The sequence below is a fragment of the Sciurus vulgaris genome (assembly GCF_902686455.1).
Source record: "Sciurus vulgaris genome assembly, chromosome: 7".
NCBI lineage: Eukaryota > Metazoa > Chordata > Mammalia > Rodentia > Sciuridae > Sciurus > Sciurus vulgaris.
Genome location: NC_136467.1, coordinates 132702046 through 132714680, shown reverse-complemented (window position 1 = coordinate 132714680; position 12635 = coordinate 132702046). Strand labels below are relative to the sequence as shown.

Here is a 12635-nt window from a genome sequence, read left to right as displayed (position 1 = left end):
AGGATTAATTCCTGCTCATTTTAATAATACCTAAATATTTAATTTGTTAACTTTTTCATTTTTGTGTTCTCATGATACTTTATTTGTATTTCCATTAGATCATTCTATTAGAGTAAATTAAATGATAATTACTTGTTTACATTTTATCTAAACTATAAAGTTTTTTGATTGGGATCAGTTCTGTGTAGGCACATTGTGTTAACAAAGTTGAAAAATGTTAGTGAATGAACAAGGGAAAGAAAAAAGGTTATTTTTTTCCTAAAATATATTCAAAAACAATTGGTCAAAAACATAAGTGCTTTTATTTTTTTGTCACTTATGTGGTATACTTTGAAGCAACTTATCTGTCACACAGGAACACACATACACAAATATAAATGTACTTAATACACCCCCACAACATACCACTGATGGTATAGATAGTTCTATTTCATGTTAAATAATTTTCATGTCCAAATAGATGACTGTCACAGTTTATGTCACTGAAACTTATCTTTGACTTAGGTTTTTATATACTGTCTGGAACAATTGAGCACCAAACCTGATGCTGATATAGATACTACACAGTAAGTAAAAGTGAAGTTATTTTCACCTGTGCATTTAAGAGAATTAAAAATGTAGACTGAAGTTACATATTTGGTTTTATATTCTGAGATTTCCAGTGAGAGGTAAATTGTTCATATTAAAGTCATAGTTTTATATGACCTATGCCTTTTCCATAAGTTTTTTATCTTCTGAATTCATTGTAATCTTATTACACACATATTAAACAAATTGAAAACATAATTAGCTTACTAATTGTCCAAAAGAATAGGTTTTATAAATAATAAAATGGTGGGAAATTTAATTGTATATCTCCCAGTTATTATTTTTATACTCCTGGTGTTAGGGGACTGCACCAGTTCTCTTGTTAGAAATTGAGCATCTGGGAAGAGTTGAGCTTGGGTCAGTTATTTGAGCTCCAGAGAATACTTCCTGACTTGATATTTCCAAATTCATGAGGTAGTTTTTTCATAGTTTGGCTATATAGGACAGTACTATAAAATGCTTTATTTGTTTTTTTAACATCTAATTTTTCTGAATGACACTTGACACATGTAACTCCTCTGCATCTAAAATTTTTGCTCTGATAACAATTTTGAAAAAAAAAAGTCTCCTAAATCTTTATTTATTTTTTTTATTTTAATGACTTTATTCTTAATGACTTTATTCATATGAATGAGAATCTCACTCATAATGAGTTTATTTTAATAACTCCTTTTTCTGGCTTTAATGAGATATAATTGACAAGTAAAAATTGTACACAGTCAGGGTGTACATTTATTTGATATACATTGTAAAGTAGTTACCACAATAAAATTAATTGACACCATTAATATCATCAAAAATCATTGCTGGGGGTAGGACTGTCTGTGGGTGGTGAGGACTCTTAATATCTACTCTCAGCAAATTACAAGCAAACATTACAGTCCTATTAACTCTAGTTAGTATGGAGTATTAACATAACTACATCATGTTCCATCCCCAGAACTTATTTTCTTATAACCTAAAATTTGTGCCCTTTAACCAGCATTCCTCCGTTTTCCCCAGTTTTGAAGAATGTAACACTGACAGTCCACAACAGGGTACAAAGATTCCTTTTTTCTCCACATCCTCATCAACACATATCTCTTGTCTTTTTATTTTAACCCACAGAGCTTTGTTGATTTAATTGAAAAATCATTCATTTAAGCCACCTTATAGATAACCAAAAAATGCTTCCTTTCGATTTCATCCACTTCAGATATCATTTCATTCATCATTAATTGGCATTCATATATATTTTTAAGATAAAAAGTTTCTTATTTCACCCTGTCATTTTTTCTTTTTATGTTTTATTGCATTATAGTTACACATAATAGTGTAATTCTGAGGACGTGACTCAGTTGTAGAGTGATTGCCTGGCATGCATTAGGCTCTGGGTTCAAACCCCAGAACCACCAAAAAAAAAAAAAAAAGAGCAAAACAAAACAAAAAAAAAAACTTGTCTTCTTGTTAACACTCATCCTAACAGGTGTGATGTAATATCCCATTGTGATTTTCATTTGCATTTCCCTCATTATTATTTTTTTATTAATTTATTTTTATTGTAAACAATGAGATACATCTTGTTTCTCTGTTTGTACATGAAGTAGAGGCATTCCATTTGTGTAATCATACATTTACCTAGGGTTTAGTTTTTGATTCATTCTGTTATCCCCCCCAACCCTCCCACCCTTCTTTTCCCTCTATAGAGTTCCTCCTTTCTCCATTCTTGCCCCTCTCCCGCCCCCCATTATGTGTCATCATCCGCTTATCAGCAAGATCATTAGTCCTTGGGTTTTTTGAGATTGGCTTATCTCACTTAGCATGATATTCTCCAATTTCATCATTTGCCTGCAAATGCCATAATTTTATTATTTTTATGGCTGAGTAATAGTCCATTGTGTGTATATATATACCTCAGTTTCTTCGTCCATTCATCAATCGAAGGGCATCTAGGTTGGTTCCACAATCTGGCTATTGTGAATTGAGCAGCTATGAACATTGATATGGCTGTATCTCTGTAGTATGCAGATTTTAAGTCCTTTGGGTATAGGCCAAGGAGTGGGATAGCTGGGTCAAATGGTATTTCCATTCCAAGTTTTCTAAGGAATTTTACTTATTTATTTCCTCATATTGGTTTTTATTTTCCAGTATATAAAACTATCTATGATGATCAAATAAGTTTTTAATTCTTTTAGATTTTCTGAATTGATTTTCTTTATTAAGTTTATTCCTATGCCAAAATTTGTGTAATTAATCAGAATCTTGGTATTATTGATTGTCTTGTTGCTTGGTTATAATTTGTTTCATACATCATTGTATTAGATATACATGTGCAGTGTATTTCTGAGCTTTATTTTCAGTTGATTCATCACAAATATATTTTAAATCAGTGCTGTTTTAATTATCTTTGGCTTATGTTTCAATGTTTTTCAGACTGGCATTCTTTTATTATCTCTGTTTTGAAATGTTAATTTATATTTTCATTGCTTTAATCTTCCATGGGAATTTTAAAATCAGTCAGGTTTAAAAAAAAGGAATGGTATCTTTATGATACGTCCTTCCCTCTGTCACCAGTTTTGTTTCTAGTTGCTTGTGGGTTATCAATTAATTTCCTAATTCACCTCACCTTTAAGTGGATTACTATGAAAGGAAGTTTCAAAAAGCCCCTTGGAAATTCTGATAGAAACACTTTGAGTAAAATTACTTGACATTTTTCCTTTGATGGTTTGTTTTAAATTTATACCAGTTTTGAGAACATCCAAAAGCAGTTGTTTTGTTTGTTTTTTTTTTTTTTTTTAATGGCCCATGTTAGTTGATAGCCCACTGTGCCTTCTTTGAGCTAATAATTTAAAAATATATTTTAGGAAATTTATAGAAAGTTATTTGATTTTTTTTTTAACCAAAACCTTTTTTTTTTTAAATTTGTTCTGCATGACAGTAGAATACATACATTGTACACAAATGGAACATAGCTTCTTGTTCCTCTGGCTGTACATAGTGCAGAGTCATACCGGTAGTATAGTCATACATATATATAGGGTAATAATGTCTGTCTCATTCCACCATCCTTCCCCCACCCCATCTTCCCTCCCCTCCCCTCACTCCCCTCTTCCCAATCCAAGAAACCTTTTTTAAAAAATGTTCATTATAGTTATACCAGAACCTTTTAAAGTGAAATTTACACATAGTTTGTTGCATTTTTCAGTTTCAGTGCTTTAATTCTAACTCTTCTCTTCTATAATTCAGTCTTTCTGTAGACATTTCTTCTCCTGATTTGTTTGGAAGTATTCATGAAGACTTTAGTTTGACTTCCGTAAGTAAGCTAATAAAGGAAAATAAAACATGCCATTTAAAATTATTTAATGACTAGCCCATAAATCAATCTGAATTATGTTGAGTATTACTGCATCATTGCTGTAACATGTTCTATGGGACAGTGCTGTATGCTTTGGGGCTATATTATGTTGTGAAAATTTTAGTAAAGTATAATTAAAATGTACCTCATATCACTTTTTAGCTGGAATTGCACCTAAAAAGTCCTGCACACTTGCCACATCTGTGCGGGTTCGTGAGCATTAAAAGATGTCCTACTAGTTCTCTGGTGCTTGAAAAAGTTACCTTGATCCTCTGGGAAGGAGGCACAGGACAAAGGGATGTCCCTCATGTCTGTTGCCTCTTCAATCAGAGAAGCTTTGCTTTTCTCTCTTTTGTTTCTGTGAGGTCACCATTTTATTTGAATACAGGTTTTATAGCAAAAACAAAACCAGATCACCATATATCTGCACATACATGCATACATGTGTACACATGTGCATACACATTTTTAATATATACGTGTATTTAGGGATGATTCACATATATACATTACCATGTAGGTAAACTTAGCTGTTGAATCCAGACTCAAGTTAGCTATCTTAAAGAAAAATAACTTCTCTGATTTGTGATGATGTATTGAATGTGTGTGTGTTTGTGTGTATCAAGAAGAAAAGATTTGAATTTCCTACCCTCTTATTTGTTATTTCCACAGTAATTTTAAGTATGAATTCCTAAATAATAATAGATTTGACATTAGGGAAACTATTGTTTAGTCAAAGTAGTCAAAAATATTATTCTAGGTTTTACTTGTTTGGATGACTAGATTCAGAAGTTACCTGCCACTGAGATAAACATCTTCTGAAGAAAGATTGAAAACTTAGTTTGGGAGATTTGTCCAATGGGTGACAGTAGGAGATATCTTCTGGGTGATTGGATATACTTGTCTGGATCCCAGGAAGGAAATCTAGAGAGATTTGTGAATTAACCCTATATACACAGCCTATGAATAGATACAAATACTAAGAAAAATACTAGTGTTCTGTCCAGCAGAACTTGTGCCTAAAGTCTCCCCAGACATGGTGGAAGGGGAGTTCCTGCAAGTTACTGTCCTAAATGGGGCCTGTTGGGATTTCAAAATGCAGGGTGATCAGTCCAAAGCATTTATCAGAAGGCTTACATATGGAGGAGGTTACAGTATCTCCTCTCACTGGACAGTGGATAATGAGAAGAAATATCCACAAAAAGGGGCCTGTGTTATGGAATTTAGGTTTAAAGAATCTGGCTCAGGGTGGGATGGTTTCCCACCCTGAATGTTAAGTGGCACATGTTAAGTGGCACAGTTCATCTGTGCATACCTTTCAGCAACAGCCCAAACAACTTCCTCAGTGCCAGACAAAAAGCCCAGCTCAGGTTTAAACCTGCAGAGTAAGACCTGCAGCCGACTGGGTCACAGACAGGTCAAAGCATTCAACCAGGATGTAAAAAAGTGGGGGTTCTAGGAGACTGTACATTTATAGAATGAGATAAAGACCAAACATGAAAATAATATTGGGGATACCAGTCCTGTTCACTTATGCCCATGTGCTTTAAAAGAACTGCGTAATGGCAGAACCAGGTTTGGGAACAAGAGGGAGAGATGGTCTTGCCATTCCTGGCTTCATCTGTGCAAGTTCCAGCACTCACCCATTGTTTTCTTTCTGGTGTCTTTTCTGCCATTTATTCACTAAATATGGAAAAAGTTTTATACATAATATCACCCTGTTAACCTTGTAATATGTTCCACTTCCTATCCACAAGTTGACTCAGAGCCATTAGCAACTTTTTCATTTGTTTGAAGTTACTTTTTAAAATTATTTGGCCTTTTATTTCTATTTGTTAATGACCAAAAGGGCAGTGAGTAGGCTATATTCTGCCAGAAATAAAGATGAGAACATTTTAAATAATGAAACATAGATATAGTTGGGTGCAGTGCCTGTAATCCCAGGAGAGACTTGGTAGGCTGAGGCAGGAGGATCAAAAGTTCACAGCCAGCCTCAGCAACTTAGCGAGGTCGTAAGCAACTTAGTGAGACCCTGTGTCAAAATAAAAATTTAAAAATTTAAAAAAAGAGCTGGAGATGTGGCTCAGTGGTTAAGCACCCTTAGGTTCAATACCTGGTACTTATCGCACGCCCCCCTAAAAAAAATTAGAAGGTCTGTGGACACTTGATTGAACTGAAATTATAGGAAATGCAAGGTTTGCTTGGCAATTGAGTTCAAAGAGTGTAGTACATCTTTGGTCCATGTACCTCAAAGAACAGGAACCTGTTCATATCTACCTTTTCTATGTCGAACTACATTATTGCAAGTTACTCTGATTCTGTACAGAAAGAATAAGCCAAGTATGGTTGAGAACTTTTCCTAGAAGGTACTTTTGCCTTAGTTTTAGTCAAGGATCTTGAATGAAGGTCATAGATGAGTCACAGCTGTTCCAGAGAATGCCCTCACACCAGCTGGAGTACAGGACCCCCAAGCCTCAGTGACCACAGTAGCAGCCACAAGGGCCATTCCCAGAATTTTATATACATAATTCTTCTGAACTGTAGGATATTGCATTTGTAAGCATTGGGGTCTGATCATTTTTATAAGAAATTATTTAAGTGAGACAGGACCCTGGAGAATGTACCAGCAAATGGAGCTCTACTCCTTCCCCTTGACTGACCTGACCACTTCCTGTGGAAGAATCCTTTGGCCTTAGTGACCCTCAGTCCATGAGGATTTTGAAGGAGCCCATCAAACAGATAATATGTCAGCATTAATCTCTTTCAAGCTATAAAAGTTTATATTCTTCTAATAGTTATTTAAGATATCCATTTGTATAACATTTTTGTGTACATGAAATTGGTAAAATAAACATTATTTTATTCTTCTTTTTTATTATTATTATTTTTTTTATTTTTAAGGCAGTGGTGTGGTTTGAACTTAGGGCCTTGCCCACACTAGGGAAATGCCTACACCTGAGCACACCTGTAGCCCATTTGACTCTTCAGTGTATTATGTGATCTTAAGCAATTAGTGGAATTGTAGAACTATAAGATGTTTCTTCCTATGTTATTGTTAGGAAAGAAACAGTCAAGAAAATATAGAGGTTAAAAAGCAAGAGATTATAATTAAACTTCAGAAAGTGATAAGGTTTATCTGTTATACTTGCCAAGTGTTACTATAAATGTATTTCTAAAAATTTGTTTTGCTTCTAGGAACAGCGACTTTTGATTGTCCTGAGTAATTGCTGCCATCTAGAACGTCGTACTTTCTTAAATATAGCAGAACATTTTGAAAAACACAACTTCCAGGGAATAGAAAAAATAACACAGGTAAATCAGTTAAGGTTAAGTGAACAAATTGATTGTTTTCTGAACTTTGTTCACAAGCTGTTTTCTTCTCCTTCGTTTCTTTGGCTTCCCTGTCTTATTCCTTCTCCTTGCCTTTCCCACAGCCTCTTCCTTGCACTCTCTCATACTATCTTTGAATGATTTCCTTCCTTCTCATACCTCCTCGTGAACTCTTATTTTAATGCCAGATGCTTTCTGTAGAGCCAAGCCTGCAAGGTTCGAGATGGTTCACTCCCCACCTAAACTCTTCAAAAGTGAGGAAAGTAAGTAAGGAGAGAAAGGCATCAAACTAAATCTATAAGAATCATGTCAGATTTGAGTCCTTTTAGGGTAGAGCTTTTAGATACAACCAACAGCAGACTCTCGGAGCCTGCAGATAAACCTCTTCCTGCTGATCCACACCTCTCTTCCTTTCCATGTAACCACAGTGATACTTTTGCCGTACTTCTTAAGCATGTGTGCACACACTTGTGTGTGCCCAGCTCAATAGCAGTTGCAGGACACTTAACATCTTAGCTGAAAGATACATTTTCCCCACTCTCTGATCATTGGATTTAGAAAGAGTGGGCAAAAATAAGTCTTATACAAATCATTTGAGTGGGTTTTTTAAAAAAAATCTGTATTGTTATCTCTTGTTTATATTTTTTCAAGTAAGCATAAAAGGAAAAAAAATGAAATAACATTGTTATTAAAGTTTGACTGGTTCCTGGGCAAATGTTTATCAGATTTCTAGGTAAAATGATGCTAGAACCACTTTATAATGTCAGTATACTTTTCTCAATGCAAAGAATAAGAAAGATAATGATCTTGTTAATCATATAATCAAAGTTTACTCTTGGTTGATTACATACTTTTTATAAATGATAGTTCCAGTTCATGAGCTAGATTGGGATTTTTTTTTTTCTTCAAAGAATGAAAATGTCAGAGTAGGCGGCTCTGTCTTGTTTTCCTGCCTTTTCGTAAAGATTAATCATCCTGATGAGAAATGTTGTGACTTGAGGCTTTAGGGCCAAGTGTCTAGTTTATTTCCAGAAATTTTTGTGTAAAGAATTGCAATATGCTGTCTTACAATAAAAAATTATTATTTGTAGAATGTGGTCACTCTGTTTTTATACATTAGTTACATGAATATATTTATTAGAGAAATTTTCTTTGTCATTTTAAAAATATATGAAATGATAAGAGAAGCAATAAGATTAATTTTTCTCCAGGTTTTTGTGAAGTAATTAGTAGAAACTTTCTGGTGCTTCAGTTTATATCATTAATAAGTAGAAAGAAATTGACTAAAAAAGGGCTTTTTAAAAAATATCCTTCCTAGTCTTTGTCCAGATCATTTTGAAAAACAGGACAGTAGGAAGGATCTTGGAGTGTATCATAGAATAAATGATAGGCTTTATTTTCCCTCAGAATTTGAATTTTGAATTTTTAACTAATTAATCATCTCAAATATTTAAAATTACTCAGTTGTGGTTGAAACAAATAGTGCACAAGATTATATTATAGCATTCTCCTGATTCTGTTTGTTATGTGTTGAACTCATTTTCATGATGCCTACCAAGTAAATCATTGCTTGTATTCAAGGAAAAATGTTGCCAACTGCCATCATTTTCCAGATGATTCTCTGTCCAAATGACAGATGACTCTAGCCGTGTCTTAGAAAAATCACAGGGTACATTCTCTGTTTCTGCTCTTAGCGATAATGGTTTGTTAGAGGTCTTTTCATGTTGTGTCACTGAACATTCGACTTTCTCTCAAACCTCCTCCTGGTGTGATTTGGTAGTTGGCCAGAGTTTCTTCCAGTTTTATTTCCCTCCTGCCTTCTTTCTCCTCTTATTCTCTTCTCTTCTCCTCTCTCTTTTTTTTTTTTTTTTTTCTCTCTTTCTTTTTCAAATGCTGTGTTTTAGTCAGCTTTTTTGCTGCTGTGACTAAAAAGACCTGACAAGAAACAATTTTAGAGGAGGAAAAGTTTATTTGGGGGGACTCATGGTTTCAGAGGTCTTTCTCCTGGAGATAGCTGGCTCCATTCCTTGGGGCTTGAGGTGGGACAAAACATTACAGCAGAAGAGTGTCGCAGAGGGAAGCAGCTCACATGATGATGATCAGGTCACAGAGAGACACTGAGTTCAGCTCACCAAATATAAACCCCAAAGGTACACCCCCAGTGACCCACCTCTTACACCCACACCCTACCCATGTTCAGGTGTCACTCAGTTAATACCATCAGGGGATTAATTCACTAATCGGGTTAAGGCTTTCATAATCTAATCATTTCTCCTCCAAACCTTCTTGGATTATCTCACACTTGAACTTTTGGAGACACTTCACATCCTAATTGTAACACTAGGGATTGAACTCAGGACCTTCAAGCATACTAGGCAGGCATTCTACCACTGAGCTATACCCCAGCCTCCTTTCTAGTTTCTTATTGGTATTTCATTCAGCCAGTAGAAAACTGAAAAAAGTCAGTTTTTAAATCCCCTTCATTTTGCTTCTCACATTCAAAAGTAGAATTGAATTAATTGTAGGAATAATATACAAATAACCATGTTTTTAGGATTTTAACATTTGAAACTGGAATGCTTTCCTATGTATACCAATAATCTTGAAAAGTAAATAAATAAATAAATAAGCAAATAAATAAGGGATGGTATTTTTAGCCCCATATTCTTCATAGGGAATGATATTCAGAGAGGCCAAGGACTTGTCCTGAAAGTAACAGAACAACCAGGACTCAAAATTAAGTTTTCTCATTCCAAATCAGAGTTTTTTCTGCTCTGGCCCCATATATTTTAAAGAATGAAATTATTCTCATGAAAAAACATGCCCCCCCCCCCAAAAAAGAAAAGAAAATATGAAAATGCAGATTGTTGATTCATTGAATATTAAATTCATGTGATCAAAGTATCCAAATCATCTTTCAAGGAAACCTTACCTACAAAGTTCCCCCATGATGAATCTTCAGGGATCTTCATGCCATTTGGAACCCAGACAGCAAATGCTGTGTGCCTAGAAATATTTTTTTCTACTAATGTCCTTTGTTTTTCTACTAAATAAAAGTAGGACCCAACAGGAGGCTGAGAAGTGGGAAAGAATGACCCTCCCTTGCAAGTCCTAGGAACATCTTCTGGCCTATATCCTGTCATCTACATATTTTTTTTTTTTCTGTTAATAATGCCACCTCTTACTAAGAATTGAGTTTATTGTTAAAAGTTAATTATTTACTTGGCTTTTGTCCAGAGTTGTGTCTTAATAATATAAAAAGATGTGAGTTTACCATCTGTCTTTAATGTTCATTTGTAAAGTTCTAAAAATAAACCATTAATGTGACTGAACCAAGTTATCCACATGCACTGAGCAAGGTGTGCTGATGGAAGTTTAATGGGCTTATTTCTAAACATTTAGCCAAATTTAATGCAATTTTTCTATCTTCTTTAAAATTAAAATTTTTTTTACTAAAAACAGATTAAAAAAAGAAACATTTTAACCAAATTTGAGCATTTAAGTTGAAACATTAAAAATACCAAGAAAGTAATTTTACCCTTTTAATCATTTTGATTAAAGACACCTTCTAAAAATTTTTTTTAAATGTGACCTCTACTCAGATGTCTCTTTTCCAGTGCTACCCATTCATGACCCTTGTCTGGGACATGGGCCAGGTTGCATGAGATAAGTATATTGCTCCATATGTGTATTGCTGCTAAGAAAGAGAACAGTATTTTATCAGACATAATAATTTGCCCTGAATCAGAAATGCATCCTCTTAACATGAGCTTTACCTCAGTAAGTTGTTACCAGTAGTTTTAAAGTACTGTAAAAGATGGTCCCAGTTCTAGGATATAGGAAATTAGTGAGTCTATTTATAACACACACATATTAAATTATCACTTTTTAAAGAAGACATCCTCTTTTTAATTAGAGACACATGGTCCATCAGGACACTACCCTCTGGCCTCTACTTCTCTGTGTAGCCTTTCTCAACTCCCGCACCAGTGGCCCTTGAACACTTCCTCTCTGTCCCACAGTATATTCCTTTATAAATATTGTCCTTTCCTTCTTCCCTATTAGACTCTGCTTTCCTTAGTCATGGGATGGTTTTTTTTAACTTTTATTCCACACGCAGGCATTGATCTGATGGTGGATGAAGCTCATTCTTGCCTATTGAGCCAGAATCAAGTTGACATCTATGTTCAGCAGCCAGCATGAATGGGGTATTAATGGAAAGGGGACAGTTGTGAGAATAGTAATAGCTGGTAGTGTTATTAGTACTTCCATTGTGCTGTGCAAGTTTCATGACTTATCTGTTTAAAATTCTCACAACTTAGGTGAGTAGTTCACACATTATACTGCCACTCTACTCTTTGTTGCATTAGCCTTATATCTATTTGCTTGTCCATTTATTTTCAACCTTTATTTTTCTCTCTTGAAATTGAAGAATAATTTGCACACAGTAAATGACAAATTTTAAGGGTATGAATTGATGACTTTTACACATGTTCACATCCTGATATGTACCACCTACATGAAGATATAAAACATTCTCTTGGGTTCCCTTCCAGGCATTCTTCTTTTTTTTTTTTTCTTTAAATTGACTTTTTTTTTTTTTTTTTCCTATTTACAGACTGCATTTTGATTCATTGTACAGAAATGGGGCACAACTTTCATTTCTATGGTTGAACACAATGTGATTCACACCTTTTGTGTTTACATGTATATAGGGTAATAATGTCTGTCTCAGTCCAATATCTTTCCTTCCCCCATCCCCTCCCGCCGCCTGATTCCCTCTACACAACCCACAGTTCCTCCATTCTTCTCTTCCTGCCCTGCCCCCACTCCCGTTATGTATCATTATCCACTTACCAGAGAAAACATATGGCCTTTGATTTTTTGGGATTGGCTTATTTCACTTAGCATGATATTCTCCAACTCCATCCATTTACTAGCAAATGCCATAATTTTATTCTTCTTCAGGCTGAGTAGTATTCTGTTGTGTATATATACCACAGTTTCTTTAATCCATTCATCAATTGAAGGGCATCTAGGTTGGTTCCACAATATGGCTATTGTAAATTGAGCAACTGTAAACATTGATGTGGCTGCTCTACTGTAGTATGCTGATTTTAAGTCCTTTGGGTATATACCGAGGAGTGGGATAGCTGGGTCAAATGATGGGTCCATTTCAGGTTTTCCGAGAAATCTCCATACTGCAAATTATCTGCACCAATTTGTAACTCTACCAGCAATATATGAGTGTGCCTTCCCCGCCACATCCACGCCAACATTTATTATTGCTTGTATTCTTGATAATCACCATTCTGATTGGAGTTAGATGAAATCTTAGGGTGGTTTTGATTTGTATTTCTCTAATTACTAGAGATGGCGAGCA

The 12635-nt window shown here is 34.7% G+C and overlaps 1 protein-coding gene across 1 annotated transcript in view; it reads left to right on the top strand.

Moving 5' to 3' along the window:
• Positions 1 to 12635, top strand: part of EXOC2 (exocyst complex component 2) — a 219401-nt gene that overhangs the window by 117397 nt on the left and 89369 nt on the right. Inside the window, 3 exon segments of the mRNA XM_079147307.1 lie at positions 505 to 566; positions 3814 to 3880; positions 7118 to 7234. Of these exon segments, the coding sequence (XP_079003433.1) occupies positions 505 to 566; positions 3814 to 3880; positions 7118 to 7234 (246 nt within the window).